This window comes from Pecten maximus, chromosome 3, assembly GCF_902652985.1.
Source record: "Pecten maximus chromosome 3, xPecMax1.1, whole genome shotgun sequence".
In the NCBI taxonomy this organism is placed as follows: domain Eukaryota; kingdom Metazoa; phylum Mollusca; class Bivalvia; order Pectinida; family Pectinidae; genus Pecten; species Pecten maximus.
In genome coordinates this window covers 16,372,503-16,391,269 of record NC_047017.1, presented here as the reverse complement: position 1 = coordinate 16,391,269, position 18,767 = coordinate 16,372,503, and the positions used below count along the sequence as shown (strand labels likewise).

General features: G+C 37.4%; 1 protein-coding gene across 1 annotated transcript in view; it reads right to left on the bottom strand.

Annotated features, from left to right (window-relative positions):
* The window catches only part of LOC117323364, a 56,346-nt gene that overhangs the window by 16,430 nt on the left and 21,149 nt on the right, over positions 1–18,767 (bottom strand). Inside the window, exon 2 of the mRNA XM_033878541.1 lies at positions 7,419–7,547. Coding sequence (XP_033734432.1) covers positions 7,419–7,547 — 129 coding nt within the window. The remainder of the gene's footprint in view (positions 1–7,418; positions 7,548–18,767) is intronic.

Genomic DNA, 18,767 nt, shown 5'->3' with positions numbered 1-18,767 from the left:
GGCTTGGACCATGGAAACCCAATATCAAAGGCTTGGACCATGGAAACCAAATATCAAAGGCTTGGACTATGGAAAACCACTACCAAGTCTTGGACCATGAACCAAATATGAAAGGCTTGGATCACAGAAACCAAATATCAAAGGCTTGGACCATGGAAACCCAATATTAGCATGGACCATGGAAACCCAATATTAAGGCTTGGACCATGGAAACCAAATATTAAGGCTTGGACCATGGAAACCCAATATTAAGGCTTGGACCATGGAAACCAAATACCAAAAAGGCATCAATAATGATTGGTTTTTAATACTCTGAACTAATTAGAACTGATATTAAAATAATCTGAATGATTGTTTTTAAAATATCCATTTCTTGTATTAAAACTATACAATGTATATATCAACTGTACAAAAATATTGAGTCATATGCCCTGACAGGTACAGGTGAGTCTATATGTGAGGTTATATATTCACAGGTGGGTTATTTATGTACCTGTGTGTGGTAGGTAAGGTAAGCATGTGATATATGCCTGTTTCTGTCCAGGTAGAGTGCTAATTATGACCATTCTTACATGTGTGTTTACCATGTACTCTGGTTTGGGTGTGGCCCTCGCCCGTAATACAGACAATTGTCACTGATGAGAGAGACTTGTCACCTGTCAGACCTGTCATGTATATCATGTCCTGAACATGGTCCTTATGTACAACTGTCTAGCACCAGTACTGCATTCCATCCTAGGTCTCAAGATTTATTCACAAACTCGGACACAGTACTGTGTTCAACAAGAGGTCATAGACAGCATCCTATGCTAAGCCTGATAAGTGATTAACCATCTTTCTCTAAGAGAATAGATTTTTGTATGTCATGACCAGTGTTGGGTTTTATGCATGATATTTCAGTATAACCCTCATGATCATCAGACAAATGACCAGTATAATGCATTTGTACACTAGGATATGAAATTATAATAGAATTGACAGGTCTGTCTGGCTACACTATAATCATAATTACACCAAGTTGTGAAAATATCAATGAATACTGACATAACAGCGAAACGATAATTCAAACTAAAAATTCTTTAACCAAGGGCAAAACATAAACAAGAATATATATATGACTCCTGTACAAATTGTAACTAAATTGATACATGTTTTGGCTCCACTAGACAAATCTTATAATTGAGGTGGTAAATAGTAAAAAAGTCAATTGATCAACTCATTTTTTAAAAACTTAAAAAAAAAAATTCTTTCTAAGATGTCTTCCTCAAGTTCGGTGATAAACTAAGGTGAGAAATCACTGAGTTCAAGAATCATTAAAGTACTATAAATTTGTAGGTGTTTTATTTACTAGACCACAGTCCATACAAACAGAAATATGATAGATATTTACATCAAAGTCACCATACAGGTGTAGACCATGTAACACTACATAAATGATGGATTGGGCAAACATGGATCTCCGGCTCAGGCACGGATTTCTGTATGTGGGGCAAATCGAAGAAAAGTTGTTACGAGTATAAATGGGGCAAAAAAGGTGCATGGGTCAAATGTTAGTGTCTAGTCTTAAAAGTTTCACTTAAGTACTATAAAAGGGGTATAGCAATTAGTCAACAACATGTTTAGAGCTATAACCGTTACTGCAAAAGACAATGACGCTGCTCAGATTCCTTCATTTTGTCTACAATTAATGTTTCTTCTATTATGCTTCTGTACACTACACTGCTTCTCCCCTTAAAGAGAAAGTGTGTGTTGACAAATCTCAGTTGGTACCTAAACATCAGGCAATACATCCAAGGTGGTGTTTGCAATTCCTAAATGGGGCGGTTTATGTTTCTCATGGATCGGAGATGAGATCATTGGTCACTGTCCTATGCTGCTGTGTGTTCTTATTGTGTTCAGTCATTGAGGTGACCATATGGAGTTCAACACCGGACCAAGAAGGACCACTATGCCACACTCATGTCTGTCCCGGGGAGTCGTTTGACTCTGTGGCCATACGTATGGAAATGGTAAAAACACACCAGAGAGAGCAGATTCAGACCACGGCAGAACTGACCACTGACCTTCTTACTTCAACTGAGCACAAGTCTTTGACAATATGATAGGAGATGTCACAAACCACCACCCAACCAACCACTGAGGTAGCCATCAGTTGTACCAGGAATTTCAGTAAACAAACTTCCCTAATTCTACTCTATATATACTGCAATATGCATGTTTAATTCCATTTACATATCCAACACTGATATATACTCAGGTCCCCGAGCTGGAAGCCATTACTCTACCATACATTATACATCACCATACATGTTGTTAGTGTAGATACACTCATGAATTTTAACCAGTTTGTCCAAATCCTTGACAGCACAGTGCCCCGTGGACTGAATTAGTCCCGATTCCCTGCCTAAGGACAGTCACATACCGATGGTGTGACGATGGTCGTGTTTTTCAAGCACCATTGTATGTAAATTAATAGTTTCTATGATATATATTATATAGCATCTCTTCCACTGAATCAAAAGCCATGGAGGGTTGATGTAGGATAGGAAGTGTGGGGCCAACTGAATGAAATATATCCCCCCCCCCCCCCCCCCCCCTGATATTAACAGGGTATACAAATTAAACCTGTCTATATCTACCACCTGTCTAAAGCTAGTAAACTGGTCTTAAAGACCTGCACCTGTATATACTTAGGTGTCACCTGTAAGCTACCTTACACTTGTCTACAATGTGAAATCTGTCTTACCTGTCCATAGCAACTACCTGTGTATAAATATACAGTCAGCCCTGTCAAATAAACCACCTGTCTATACCTGGTTCAACATGCCTTAAAACCATATCTCCATAACTAGTCATGCAGACCTTTTTAAAGACCACCTGTCTATAATTAGTCAGACCTTTCTTAAAGACCACCTGTCTATATCTACCAAATGTCTATAAATAGTCAGACCTGTCTTAAAGACCATCCGTCTATAACTAGACACACCTGTCTTAAAGACCACCTGTCTATATCTACCAAATGTCTATAAATAGTCAGACAAGTCTTAAAGACCATCCGTCTATAACTAGACACACCTGTCTTAAAGACCACCTGTCTATATCTACCAAATGTCTATAAATAGTCAGACAAGTCTTAAAGACCACCTGTCTATAACTAGACACAAATGTCTTAAAGACCACCTGTCTACATCTACCAAATGTCTATAAATAGTCAGACAAGTCTTAAAGACCACCTGTCTATAACTAGACACACCTGTCTTAAAGACCACCTGTCTATAACTAGTCGAACATGTCTTAAAGACCACCTGTCTATAACTAGTCGAACATGTTTTAAAGACCACCTGTCTATAACTAGACACACCTGTCTTAAAGACCACCTGTCTTAAAGACCACCTGTCTATAACAAGTCGAACCTGCCTTAAAAACCACCTGTCTATATCTACCAAATGTCTACAACTGTAGTCAAACCTGCCCTAAAGATCACCCTACCAGTAACTACAGTTTGGCCTATTTTGGAATAGCACCACCTCTCTGTCACTATAGATTCTTTTATTTACCAGGTATGCTTAATTTTTTTTTTTTTTTTTTTACAAAAACTTGATTTGGAATCTGGTTACCTGTCAACAAATGTCATGACCTGTTTACTTTCTACATAAAAAAGACCTGACTATAACAAACATTGGTTTACTGTCACATTACAATGGTCTTTATTGACAGGTCAAACAGAAGAAATATTGTTTTAGCATTACAGACGAATGACTGTAACATCTTTGGCTTAACTTATTAAAAAATAATCTGGTTATTTTTCCAAGTCCCGATTTCTTGCTTATCAGAAATCAATTTGGGTTTAAGGACATACATTGGTGCTGTACAGAAATCAATTTTAGTTAGAGGATATTCTATAACATCCTATCTAATTTTGGTTAGAGGGTATATTCTTTAACATCTTGTCTGGGTGTCCCCTGAATGAACTCTCTAATACCTGACAGCTACCATCATCCCTTGTCTTTTCCAACATCACAATTGTTGATAATAAAAACATTCAGATTTCACCTAGTAATGAAACGTAGTGTGTTGATGTTTATTGTGGTCAGTCCCAGGCATGGATGACCACAGATAATATCAGATTTTGGCCAACGTCCAGATCCAAACTGGACATAATAACCTTATATAGTAATATTAAGAATCAATATCCTATGCCTGTGGCTTGGACTACTTTACCGCTGTGCCCAATGATCAGAGATAAGCAGATGTTTTTGATGTACATAATGGTCACTTTCCCCAGGTGTGCACTGTCCAGTTTAAGCTGACCATTATAATCACGAGTGGGCTATTGACGACAACTGTCTGGTGTTAGTTTCTTTAATTCCATTGATTTTCAAGCCTAATCCTATTTCCTCTAAGTTTTCTATCAATCAGGCTCAATTTCACCTGTTTCTCTTTTTTCTGTGACAATCGTGTCGGCCTCGGGAGGGGGAGGGGGTGTTTGGACCGCCACAGCTAAGATGCAGCATGAGGCTCATAAAGACTTAATCAATAGCATTATCATCTTAAGTTAAAACTTCTCCTTTTTCCTTTTTTCAGTCAACATTGGGGATCTTAGAATTTCTATCACAGTAATTAATTGGCTTTTGATTGGTCTGTATTAAGTACTAGTTCATTTACATTTCATACGGACCAAGGTCAGAGTTTAAATACTGTTTTGCTAGAATAGTGGACAGTATAGAAAAAAGGGGATTTTGCCAAAAAGAGGGCCAACCTGTTCAGTGATGTTCTTTCAAGACAAGAGTCTGTAGATTTTCATGAAATTATGAAATTTTTGGAATTAAATGACCTTACGAACTCTGGTGTGACTTGATAGGCATGTACATAATAAAATTATACACTTGTTTCACTGACGGGGAGATAAATACAAGGATAATTTGTTTACAGCGAGACAGTAATCAAATGTAATCAAATCCTCTTATGTCTGAAAAGCCAGGTCTTTATTATGACTGAGTAAGTTAGCTCCAATAATAGGCAAAATAAACAGTATATCATACAGCTTACAGCAAAATTACCCTAGGCAGGAGACAAATATAATTACTTTTTCACAACAGGAAAATCATCATTATGGCACCACGGTCTGGCCACAGGTTGTGACTCCCTAATAAAATTCTCAGTTATGACCCTGTGTGGCCAGAATTATACCTCAGGATCACATTAATCAAAGATTAATTACATATGTCATCTGTAATCGGAAAATAGCTGTTTATACTACAGAGGGCCCTGTACAAAATATGACTGATTGAGAGCTTATGAGGTTTTTGATAAATCACCATGAAGTGCCAGTTTGTCTTTAACTGTCCCATAGTATCGCCTTTCTACTTATTCCTCTGATATGTCAGTAATTTCACAAGATTCTATAGCTGAAACACGAATTAATGACTTGGTCTGAGTCACAATGGACAAAAGTGACCAAGGATTTCAAAAGCTGGCAAATTCAGAGTCATCATCTAATGAGACATTTAAAAGGACCATGGAATTACTAAGAGTAAGTCAAAGACAGTTACCTGACAAAGTGGACAAATTAGTCAAAGACAGTTACCTGACAAAGTGGACAAATCAGTCAAAGACAGTTACCTGACAAAGTGGACAAATTAGTCAAAGACAGTTACCTGACAAAGTGGACAAATTAGTCAAAGACAGTTACCTGACAAAGTGGACAAATCAGTCAAAGACAGTTACCTGACAAAGTGGACAAATTAGTCAAAGACAGTTACCTGACAAAGTGGACAAATCAGTCAAAGACAGTTACCAGACAAGGTGGACAAATCAGTCAAAGACAGTTACCTGACAAAATGGGTCAGAATTCGAAGTCAGTCACCTTACAAAGTGGAAAAATTAGTCAAGGCATTTACCGGACTAAGTGAACCAATAATCAGAGCCATGCAGTTACCTGACAAAGTGGGCCAATAGTCGGAGCCAGTTACCTGACAAAGTTGGCCAATAGTTGGAGCCAGTTACCTGACAAAGTTGGCCAATAGTCGGAGCCAGTTACCTGACAAAGTTGGCCAATAGTCGGAGCCAGTTACCTGGCAAAGTTGGCCAATAGTCGGAGCCAGTTACCTGACAAAGTTGGCCAATAGTCGGGGTTCCAATTCAATAGTCGGAGCCAGTTACCTGGCAAAGTTGGCCAATAGTCGGAGCCAGTTACCTGGCAAAGTTGGCCAATAGTCGGAGCCAGTTACATGACAAAGTTGACAATAGTCGAAGAGTTACCTGATATCTAACAAAAAATTAGCAATAATTTGAAGTAGTCATATATCTCACAAAGTGATGCATAAAACATTATTTTGAATACCATTTGACAAAGTAGAGGTGAAACTCAACTTGTTAAATATTAAGCAGTAGTTAAAACAAACAAAACTATCTTTTTTAAGGTTCAGGCTACAAGTGGCATTCTGTTTTTGTTACAGGTGAGAATATGTACCTGCAGTGTAGGCATTCGTTCACCAATATATTATACTGATATGGGACAAAACACTTCCTGTGAGGCAATCGGAGTTGAGGAGGAAATACCAGCTGGCAAGAAGATCGTGGAAGGTACAGTGCAGAGCATCTTATCACAAATCAGTTGTATGCACATTAGGTTGAACTTGCATGGACAGGTTTTCACAAAATAAAAATATGCTGATACCAACATTCGATACCTCTCCCCTTATCACTCCATCAGTAAGCTAACCCTCCACTGTGAAATTCAGTAGATTGCTCTATATTCTGTTCCATCCAATGAGAACATCCCATTACACTTCAAGGGAGGGAAGGTCACTAGATCAATCAGCTAACTTGATATAGATCTGGCACTTTGTACAGAGACACATTATAATGGAGGGTTTTAAATTAAATACAAGTCTGGAATTTCAAGTATACACCTACTTTTTCAACACCTGATATTTTAATTAGAGCTACATAAATTATGTCATGAACGTGGTCCTTTAAACTCTATATATATATGCATATGTTTTGCCTAAATATTTATTCAACATTAGGTAGATATAATCAGTTAGAATCTAAATTCTGACTAAGAAGAAAATATCAATGTTTAGATTTAACAAAAATTCAAGATTTTCAAAAGAATCAGTTGAAAAATTATGAATTTTATGCAAACCCTTGAAAAGTCTTAAAAATAAAAAAACAAATACTAAAGTACACAATTTATAATCCAGGTCAACTGATTATTGGTTAAAATATTAATCGGGCATTCATCTCCAGACAATTTTCTTGTCTAATGATATAGACTCCTGTAATTTTAAAGCACCCATAACATTATGGTAGGTGATACATCTGAAGATGTGTGTGTGCGCAAGGACGGGGGTACGGTGGGGGATAATGTTTTTTTACAAATGAAGAATCTTGGACTAAAATAATGTACTCACCTTCCTCAGCAAGACTGACGTCAATATCACTGAACGCTGGATTAGACACACCCCCTTCTGGAGAGGGCACATCCCTCACTTCTTGTAGATGGTTCTTTTTTGAGGGTGTACCAGGTGGGCTGGAGAGGCCTGAAACATAGAAAACATCAAAATAACAAACCTGCTAAAGAAGTCCCCAAACTTTACCCTACTGTCACTAATGAATTTTTAAACAAATCACAATATTAATGTTCCTTAAGTCATAAATATGCTGAACACCAAATTTCATTGAAATTGAACATCTAAATTTCCATCAATCAGATGCTAGCAAATGGCAAACATAGCAGTGCTACATGTCACTTATACACACCAAATTTCATCAAAATCAGGTTTTTTTTTTTTATTATTTTAATAATTTAATCACTAGTCAAATAAGCTATACTTTTAAATCGAAAACAAATCATTTGATAGATACGGACACAGGCATTTTGAAATTTTTAGAATTTGTTGTAAGTAACAAAATTTAATATGCTTTCAATATGTTCAGACATATTTGGTATGCACGATAGGTGTAGTAGGAGACTGTATACACTTCTGTAAATTTGGTTTCTACGGCATTTGGAAATCTACATTTCCTTTAAACAGAAATAACCGGTTCACAGAATTGTTAATGTTTTCAGATAAAAGGAAGTCAATATGACAAGGATTGTACATGCTTTCAAAACACATGTTTATCTGCCTTCTTCCTAAATTAATATTTCCTGCATTTTATGTATACACTGGCTTATTTTTCACTACATTCGATGAAAAACTCAAAAGATAAATTTTTAAATTAATGCTGTCACATGTCAGAGTTAAAGTTCAATAGAGCGGATTTTAATCTGACATGGATGGGAACACACCTGTAATGAAATCAGATGCTGAGCCATATTGTTACACCACACTATACCTGTGTATAGTACATTATAATCTCTACCACAATACGCTGTGTTATTCCACTCTCAGACCATTGTAGAAATGCTCTGACTGTTGGATATAACCTTCCGGTCTTTTGATTGGTCAAGAATTCGAACTTTGACCTGAGCTTCAATTGTTATAAACGTCATCAATAATCGAATGACGTCACATCACCAGGTCCCAGCCGTCACTTGTACAGCTTACAGCTATATCGGCATACGCAAAGTTAGACTTGGTCAAATTGCTCTTTGATTCAAACCGATATCATTGTGATAGAAACAGGTCACACGACTCATGATTTTTGGACATGGAATTTATTTCACACTTGCTAAAGCTTGTCTTTTATAACTTTAAAAAAATAACTAACTCAAGTGAAATAAATTCCGTATCCAACTCGTTGTGTAACTTCTATATACCATATCTACAAAAAGCTCCTGCCCACAAAAAGTCCCCTCTACCACTTTTGCAGCATCATCACTTTTAAACATTAAACTAAAAGTGGTTCACAAATATAAATCATCCCGAAACATAAATATGGTACTAAACTTTTACACAAAGGGAGTGGGCTTATTTGAGGAAAACTATGGTACTAAACTTTTACACAAGGCGAGTGGGCTTATTTGAGGAAAACTATGGTACTAAACTTTTACACAAAGGGAGTGGGCTTATTTGAAGAAAAATATGGTACTAAACTTTTACACAAGGCGAGTGGGCTTATTTGAGGAAAAATATGGTACTAAACTTTTACACAAAGGGAGTGGGCTTATTTGAAGAAAAATATGGTACTAAACTTTTACACAAGGCGAGTGGGCTTATTTGAGGAAAACTATGGTACTAAACTTTTACACAAGGCGAGTGGGCTTATTTGAGGAAAAATATGGTACTAAACTTTTACACAAGGCGAGTGGGCTTATTTGAGGAAAACTATGGTACTAAACTTTTACACAAAGCGAGTGGGCTTATTTGAGGAAAAATATGGTACTAAACTTTCACACTAGGGGAGTGGGCTAATTAGAGGATAAATACGGTACTTAGCTTTTACACTTGGGGAGTGGGCTTATTTGGGGATAAATACGGTACTTAACTTTTACACTAGGGGAGGGGGCTTATTTAAGGATAAATACAGTACTTAACTTTTACACTAGGGGAGGGGGCTTATTTGAGGATAAATACGGTACATAACTTTTACACTAGGGGAGGGGGCTTATTTAAGGATGCATATGATGTGTCTGTTATGACCTGTAGAGCTGTTTAGTACACACAAACCTCCAGTGATGATAATGATACAACCTGCCTTTAATCTGATTGATCTCACATCTATCCCTAAGCTACCAGAGCTCATCATTTGATCATAGTAAAGCCACATAGCAATGCCTGGACAAGACTTGAGACAATGCTGTAATGCTGTGTCTGAGAACGGGCCTACAGAATCTAGGATGGCCAAGCCAAGTCCTGTTTGTCTGAGACCCAGCATAGGAGAATTTAAGATGGCGCTGTAAAATCCTGTTTGTCTGAGAACTATGCTAGAGGACACCAAAATGGCACTGCAAAGTCCTGTTTGTCCGAGAACCAAGAGAGAAATCTCAGATGGCACTGCCAGAAAGTCCTATTTTCCTGAGAACCAGGTTAGAGGAATCTAAGACAGCCAAGGCTAGAGGAATCTAAGATGGCCAAGCCAAGTCCTATTTGCAATTGTCTGAGAACCAACAGGGAGAAATCTCAGATGGTACTGCCAGCAAAGTCCTATTTTTCTGGGCCCATGCAGGCTAGAGGAATCTTACTCCAACAATGTTAGAGGTTTTACACAGCGAGATACTTTTGACAGGCGTCACAGTCGGCAAAATCATATCCGATAGAAAAAGAGCCGACCGGCAAAATCATATCCGATAGAAAAAGAGCCGACCAGCGGCCCTCTTATGTTATATATAGGAGTAGAGGAATCTAAGATGGTCAAGCCAAGTTCTATTTGTCTGACAATCAGGCTGGCTAGAGGACCCTACATTGGCTCTAACAACTTTTCCTCAGAGTTCTGTGACCTCATCGACATCTGAGGTCATAGTATATATACATATATATATTTGTCTTAAAATGGCCATAATGTGTTGACATATATGGTCAAATATTGTAGGTAGCATCCTTACATTTGCTGAAGCACTTGTACAATAATTATTTTCAATGCTGTATATAATGTCAGTACTCTTTACTGCAGTCAACACTTCCTTTATTTGCGTACCTTAAAAATGAACCATGCATTATTACCAATTTGGTCAAATAAGAAAGAGTTAATTGAAAGCCTTTCAAAAGTCTAAAAAAGATACTTGCATAATTAGAACTTTTTTTTTCAAGAAAGTCAGTAACTTATAAGTATGATGCATGGACCGGATGAGATGGTCTGGCCACAAAATGGTAGGCATACTTATAAGGGATGAGACATATTCAACCAATTATGGTTTGGATTCAAGCCAATGAAGTACAATCATAGATGACCACTTGGTATTGTTTTTCATCCATCACAATATTACTACAGGGTATGTGTGTAACTCTGATCAGCTGGTATATGTAGTAAACAGTAAGATATCTGACATTGATGTTTATATCAACCTACATAGCCAATCAAAACCAGTCTGGATTAATGTCAGTTTATGAGAATTTTCATTTTGTATTCTTCTTCTTCACAGCGAGACTCAGTGTTATATAAACAACCAGGCCTTTATCTTAAAGCATATCTATCTACACAAAGCTTCTGTCTGAACCAGATCATTTTGCTTTGTTTTCATTAGTATGGTGATGAGTTTTCTCATTCCTTTAGGTATATATGGAGGCAGGTTTTAAATGACAAATTAGTGACTAGAGCTCTTAGAAAATAATCAGACACCTCGAGGCCAAATAAAAAAAATACTACGTCTTCAAGTCATGTGTCTCAAAACCATGTACTCAACTAATAAAGAGATGAACGCTGTCTTTACAGAGACATAAAATGCTCAATTAGCAGCTAGTCCTCATAATTTTCTTTTTGCAGTTTCATACAAACACACTACCATATTATATACTTATATACAAAAGAAGTAAAAGGCTTTATATAAAGTTGGTCTTGGATAAGCTTAACAGTCATCTTAATTCTATAGAATTGTATCCCTTGAATGCATTTCATTATTTGTCAATGAAATGATTACACATTAATGATCCACCCACACTTTATTCCAGGTCCTGGGTCAGACATGTATGAAACCTGGGTCATAGTTATCCTCCATAAACCCCAGGTCACAGGTATTCATGCATGTATGAACTTTGTGTCCTTGAGTACACTGGAGATTTAAATCGGTGAACATCATCTATTAATGTAGACTTGATGGCTGTGTCGCTGGCTATCAAACTTCCGACAGACAGTTTCAGATTTCAATCTTCCTCACAAATCAAACCTGCTGTCAATAATGTATATATCATTAAACAAAAATACCTAATCATACCTGCCATAAATTATTACCTTGTTCACTAGAAACTGTGCAGCAAAAATTAGATTGTTCAATTTCTCTAAAATATAAACAAATATGCTTATTGTTAACCAAGTATTTTCGTAATATATCTAATACAAGTGTTATATACACTCCCAGACAGTGTTAACCATGTAGTCTTGTAATATACACTCCCAGACAGTGTTAACCATGTAGTCCTGTAATATACACTCCCAGGCAGTGTTAACCATGTAGTCCTGTAATATACACTACCTGGCAGAGTAACCATGTAGTCCTGTAATATACACTCCCAGACAGTGTTAACCATGTAGTCCTGTAATATACACTCCCAGACAGTGTTTACCAGGTACGCCTGTAATATACACTCCCAGACAGTGTTAACCAGGTACGCCTGTAATATACACTCCCACACAGTGTTAACCAGGTGGTCCTGTAATATACACTCCCAGACAGTGTTAACCATGTAGTCCTGTAATATACACTCCCAGACAGTGTTAACCAGGTAGTCCTGTAATATACACTCCCAGACAGTGTTAACCATGTAGTCCTGTAATATACACTCCCAGACAGTGTTAACCATGTAGTCCTGTAATATACACTCCCAGACAGTGTTTACCATGTACTCCTGTAATACACACTCCCAGACAGTGTTAACCATGTAGTCCTGTAATATACACTCCCAGACAGTGTTAACCATGTACTCCTGTAATATACACTCCCAGACAGTGTTAACCATGTACTCCTGTAATATACACTCCCCGACAGTGTTAACCATGTAATCATGTACTATACACTCCCAGACAGTGTTAACCATGTACTCCTGTAATATACACTCCCAGATAGTGTTAACCAGGTACTCCTGTAATATACACTCCCAGACAATGTTAACCAAGTACTCCTGTAATATACACTCCCAGATAGTGTTAACCATGTAGTCCTGTAATATACACTCCCAGACAGTGTTAACCATGTAATCATATAATATACACTCCCAGACAGTGTTAACCAGGTACTCATGTGATATACCCTCCCAGATAGGGTTAACCAGGTACTCCTGTAATATACACTCCCAGACAGTGTTAACCATGTACTCCTGTAATATACACTCCCCGACAGTGTTAACCATGTAATCATGTACTATACACTCCCAGACAGTGTTAACCATGTACTCCTGTAATATACACTCCCAGATAGTGTTAACCAGGTACTCCTGTAATATACACTCCCAGACAATGTTAACCAAGTACTCCTGTAATATACACTCCCAGATAGTGTTAACCATGTAGTCCTGTAATATACACTCCCAGACAGTGTTAACCATGTAATCATATAATATACACTCCCAGACAGTGTTAACCAGGTACTCATGTGATATACCCTCCCAGATAGGGTTAACCAGGTACTCCTGTAATATACACTCCCAGACAGTGTTAACCATGTAGTCCTGTAATATACACTCCCAGACAGTGTTAACCATGTACTCCTGTAATATACACTCCCAGACAGTGTTAACCATGTACTCCTGTAATATACACTCCCAGACAGTGTTAACCATGTAGTCCTGTAATATACACTCCCAGACAGTGTTAACCATGTAGTCCTGTAATATACACTCCCAGACAGTGTTAACCATGTAGTCCTGTAATATACACTCCCAGACAGTGTTAACCATGTACTCCTGTAATATACACTCCCAGACAGTGTTAACCATGTAGTCCTGTAATATACACTCCCAGACAGTGTTAACCATGTAGTCCTGTAATATACACTCCCAGACAGTGTTAACCATGTAGTCCTGTAATATACACTCCCAGACAGTGTTAACCATGTAGTCCTGTAATATACACTCCCAGACAGTGTTAACCAGGTAGTCCTGTAATATACACTCCCAGACAGTGTTAACCATGTAGTCCTGTAATATACACTCCCAGACAGTGTTAACCATGTAGTCCTGTAATATACACTCCCAGACAGTGTTAACCATGTAGTCCTGTAATATACACTCCCAGACAGTGTTAACCATTTAGTCCTGTAATATACACTCCCAGACAGTGTTAACCATGTAGTCCTAATATACACTCCCAGACAGTGTTAACCAGGTAGTCCTGTAATATACACTCCCAGACAGTGTTAACCATGTACTCCTGTAATATACACTCCCAGACAGTGTTAACCATTTAGTCCTGTAATATACACTCCCAGACAGTGTTAACCATTTAGTCCTGTAATATACACTCCCAGACAGTGTTAACCATGTAGTCCTGTAATATATACTCCTAGACAGTGTTTACTATGTACTCCTGTAATATACACTCCCAGACAGTGTTAACCAGGTAGTCCTGTAATATACACTCCCAGACAGTGTTAACCAGGTACTCCTATAATATACACTCCCAGACAGTGTTAACCATGTAGTCCTGTAATATACACTCCCAGACATAGTGTTAACCAGGTACTCCTATAATATACACTCCCAGACAGTGTTAACCATGTACTCCTGTAATATACACTCCCAGACAGTGTTAACCATCTAGTCCTGTAATATACACTCCCAGACAGTGTTAACTATGTAGTCCTAATATACACTCCCAGACAGTGTTAACCAGGTACTCCTGCAATATACACTCCCAGACAGTGTTAAACAGGTACTCCTGTAATATACACTCCCAGACAGTGTTAACTATGTAGTCCTGTAATATACACTCCCAGACAGTGTTAACCATTTAGTCCTGTAATATACACTCCCAGACAGTGTTAACCATGTACTCCTGTAATATACACTCCCAGACAGTGTTAACCATGTACTCCTGTAATATACACTCCCAGACAGTGTTAACCATGTACTCCTGTAATATACACTCCCAGACAGTGTTAACTATGTAGTCCTGTAATATACACTCCCAGACATAGTGTTAACCATGTACTCCTGTAATATACACTCCCAGACAGTGTTAACCATGTAGTCCTGTAATATACACTCCCAGACAGTGTTAACCAGGTACTCCTGTAATATACACTCCCAGACAGTGTTAACTATGTAGTCCTGTAATATACACTCCCAGACAGTGTTAACCAGGTACTCCTGTAATATACACTCCCAGACAGTGTTAACCATGTAGTCCTGTAATATACACTCCCAGACAGTGTTAACCATGTAGTCCTGTAATATACACTCCCAGACAGTGTTAACTATGTAGTCCTGTAATATACACTCCCAGACAGTGTTAACCATGTAGTCCTGTAATATACACTCCCAGACAGTGTTAACCATGTAGTCCTGTAATATACACTCCTAGACAGTGTTAACCATGTACTCCTGTAATATACACTCCCAGACAGTGTTAACCATGTAGTCTGTAATAGACACTCCCAGACAGTGTTAACCAGGTACTCCTGTATACGTAATATACACTCCCAGACAGTGTTAACCAGGTAATCCTGTAATATACACTCCCAGACAGTGTTAACCAGATACTCCTGTAATATACACTCCCAGACAGTGTTAACCAGGTACTCCTGTAATATACACTCCCAGACAGTGTTAACCAGGTACTCCTGTAATATACACTCCCAGACAGTGTAACCATGTAATCATGTAATATACACACCCAGACAGTGTTAACTATGTAATCATGTAATATACACACCCAGACAGTGTTAACCATGTACTCCTGTAATATACACTCCCAGACAGTGTTAACCATGTAGTCCTGTAATATACACTCCCAGACAGTGTTAACCAGGTACTCCTGTAATATACACTCCCAGACAGTGTTAACCATGTAGTCCTGTAATATACACTCCCAGACAGTGTTAACCAGGTACTCCTGTAATATACACTCCCAGACAGTGTTAACCATGTAGTCCTGTAATATACACTCCCAGACAGTGTTAACCATGTAGTCCTGTAATATACACTCCCAGGCAGTGTTAACCATGTACTCCTGTAATATACACTCCCAGACAGTGTTAACCATGTAGTCCTGTAATATACACTCCCAGACAGTGTTAACCATGTAGTCCTGTAATATACACTCCTAGACAGTGTTAACCATTTAGTCCTGTAATATATACACTCCCAGAAAGTGTTAACCATGTAATCATGTAATATACACTCCCAGACAGTGTTAACCATTTAGTCCTGTAATATACACTCCCAGAAAGTGTTAACAGTGTAATACATAAGAAGCCGGCTAGATAAGTGGCACAATATCGAAATTGTCTAATATATCTTTTTACTACACTTTGATATATATAGTATATATATATATTAGATAGATTTATTTTGACACATAACTGAGGGCTTTTAAACTGCACCTTGGTGGGTGTCAGTAAACAGTCAATGAGCTTTATGTAAACAACAGATATTTACCTAGTATACACCCCCATTATAAGATCAGCATGGATGTGGCACAATATCGAAATTGTCTAATATATCTTTTTACTACACTTTGATATATATAGTATATATATATATTAGATAGATTTATTTTGACACATAACTGAGGGCTTTTAAACTGCACCTTGGTGGGTGTCAGTAAACAGTCAATGAGCTTTATGTAAACAACAGATATTTACCTAGTATACACCCCCATTATAAGATCAGCATGGATGTCTACAGTATAGATTTTAATGACTTTTTTTCTCTTCCTTATTGACCAGATTTCTAACTTCTTCAACTTTCAGATCTTATCTTTTTTGGTTTTATTTCAATCATTTTATGACACATTCTACAACAGGTAATGAATTGTACAGGGCGAGCATTTTGATAACTAACTGTACACATTCTACAACAGGTGATGAATTGTACAGGGCGAGCATTGTGATAAATACGGTACACATTCTACAACAGGTGATGAATTGTACAGGGCCAGCATTGTGATAACTACGGTACACATTCTACAACAGGTGATGAATTGTACAGGGCCAGCATTGTGATAACTACGGTACACATTCTACAACAGGTGATGAATTGTACAGGGCGAGCATATGATATCTACGGTACACATTTTCTACAACAGGTGATGAATTGTACAGGGCGAGCATTGTGATTACTACGGTACACATTCTACAACAGGTGATGAATTGTACAGGGCGAGCATGTGATATCTACGGTACACATTCTACAACAGGTGATGAATTGTTTGTAAGTTATATACCAGGGGCAGCTGTGCAGTCAATTACCTATGTCTACACAATACACAACAGGTATGCACAGGTAAACACAGGCCTGTATACAAGACAGTATATACCTGTTAACCTAATTACAGGTATGTTATCTAGGTCATCCCACAAAACAGTTTCCCTAGTAGGGTATATCTCAACAGTGTTCTGAATGTTTAATGCTTAGCTGGGCCTATAAAACACTTTATATATCTAAATGGCCTCTTCAGTATATATAGCCCATTAAACGGGTTATAATGACCTAGAATGGAATTTGATTACCCGACTATCATATGTATCTACCTGTATAACAGCTATTGTGTACCTGCCAATCAATATCTATCCGATACACAAATAGAATGTCTGGACACTGCTGTACACTACTCAGTGTTTAATTAAAATAATATCTCTTAATTTAATAGGTCACTGCCCTAAGCTGACTGTATCATACAGAAAAATTCACTTCACTCCATTTTCTTCTAGTTACCATGTACTCTCTCTGATTGTACAAATGATCATTTATTTCATTTCTGTTATCAGGTTATATCAAAACATTCATTTCATAATTTTCGGTCGTGAACTAGAGATAAATTGACTGTATGATTCTGAAAATTTTAATGTAACAAATTTAAGTAATTATATTATTATAACTGACATAATGAATTTTTTTACACTGAAGGTAATAATTTAACCAAAGTTGTGTGGATTTGTTTCAGAATAGTGTAACATTTACCTACAGTGCTTACACCTGTATTAAGCGGCCACCCAAGGGACCAACAGATATTGGCTGCTTAAGACAGGTGGCTGCTTAAACCAGGTGGGCCAGAAACGGACTGTTGCCCAATTCTTTTTTCAACAGTTTATTGAATTTATCATATTATAATGCACTTATTCATACATGTATTTTGATATTGATAACAATATACCATGTACAGTGTATTTGAAATGAAAACCAACAAAGATCAAAGTTTTGATGAATTAGAAGTCTGCAATTGTAGTTTGCTTGCTTGTACATTTCACATATAGTTTGTCATGTTCAGCCTCAGCTTTTATACTTCCGGACAAAATGGCCGCTTAATACAGGACGATACAACGACTCGGGGCAGATTGTTAATTGTGGCCGTTGGCCGCGTTAGACAGATGACTGCTTATTTAAGGTTCATTATATAGTGTTTTCTATCGGGCAGACCACAGACTGGCCGCTTAACGGAGGTGGCCGCTTATTCAAGGTGGCCGTTAGAGCAGGTTTGACTGTACACGTACATGATTCTGTTGATTAATAATAAGAATTTAACAGCTACATGTAGTGTTTCGAGAGATGCAAGTTGATGAAAACCGAGTAAAATTTTATGGTTGATATATATTTGGTCTATCATTATCTACTGATAATGAGGATATTTTAATAGTGGAAATATTCTATCACTATTGTCTACTTTATAACCTATACAGGTTGCTGAAGACTATTGGAAAATTTTTGACATTACCATTTTGTATTTGCGATATGAATTCTGTATAATGTTAGATGCTTGTTGATATGTGATTTTGTAAATTTTATCTTTTTCAAAAGTCTCATATTTTGTCCTTGTTCTATTGATTTTCAGCTGAAATTATGATTTTGTTTAGGTATTCTTTTTCAGGAAGGAAGAAAATAAACTATCACAAAATAAAATAAGATAAAAATGTACAAAGTTAGTAGGCCAAGTGTCCTTAAGCTTAATGCAAAACTGTTCAATTACTACCTAGACAGAAACATCCATTGGAAAGACAAATCATCTTC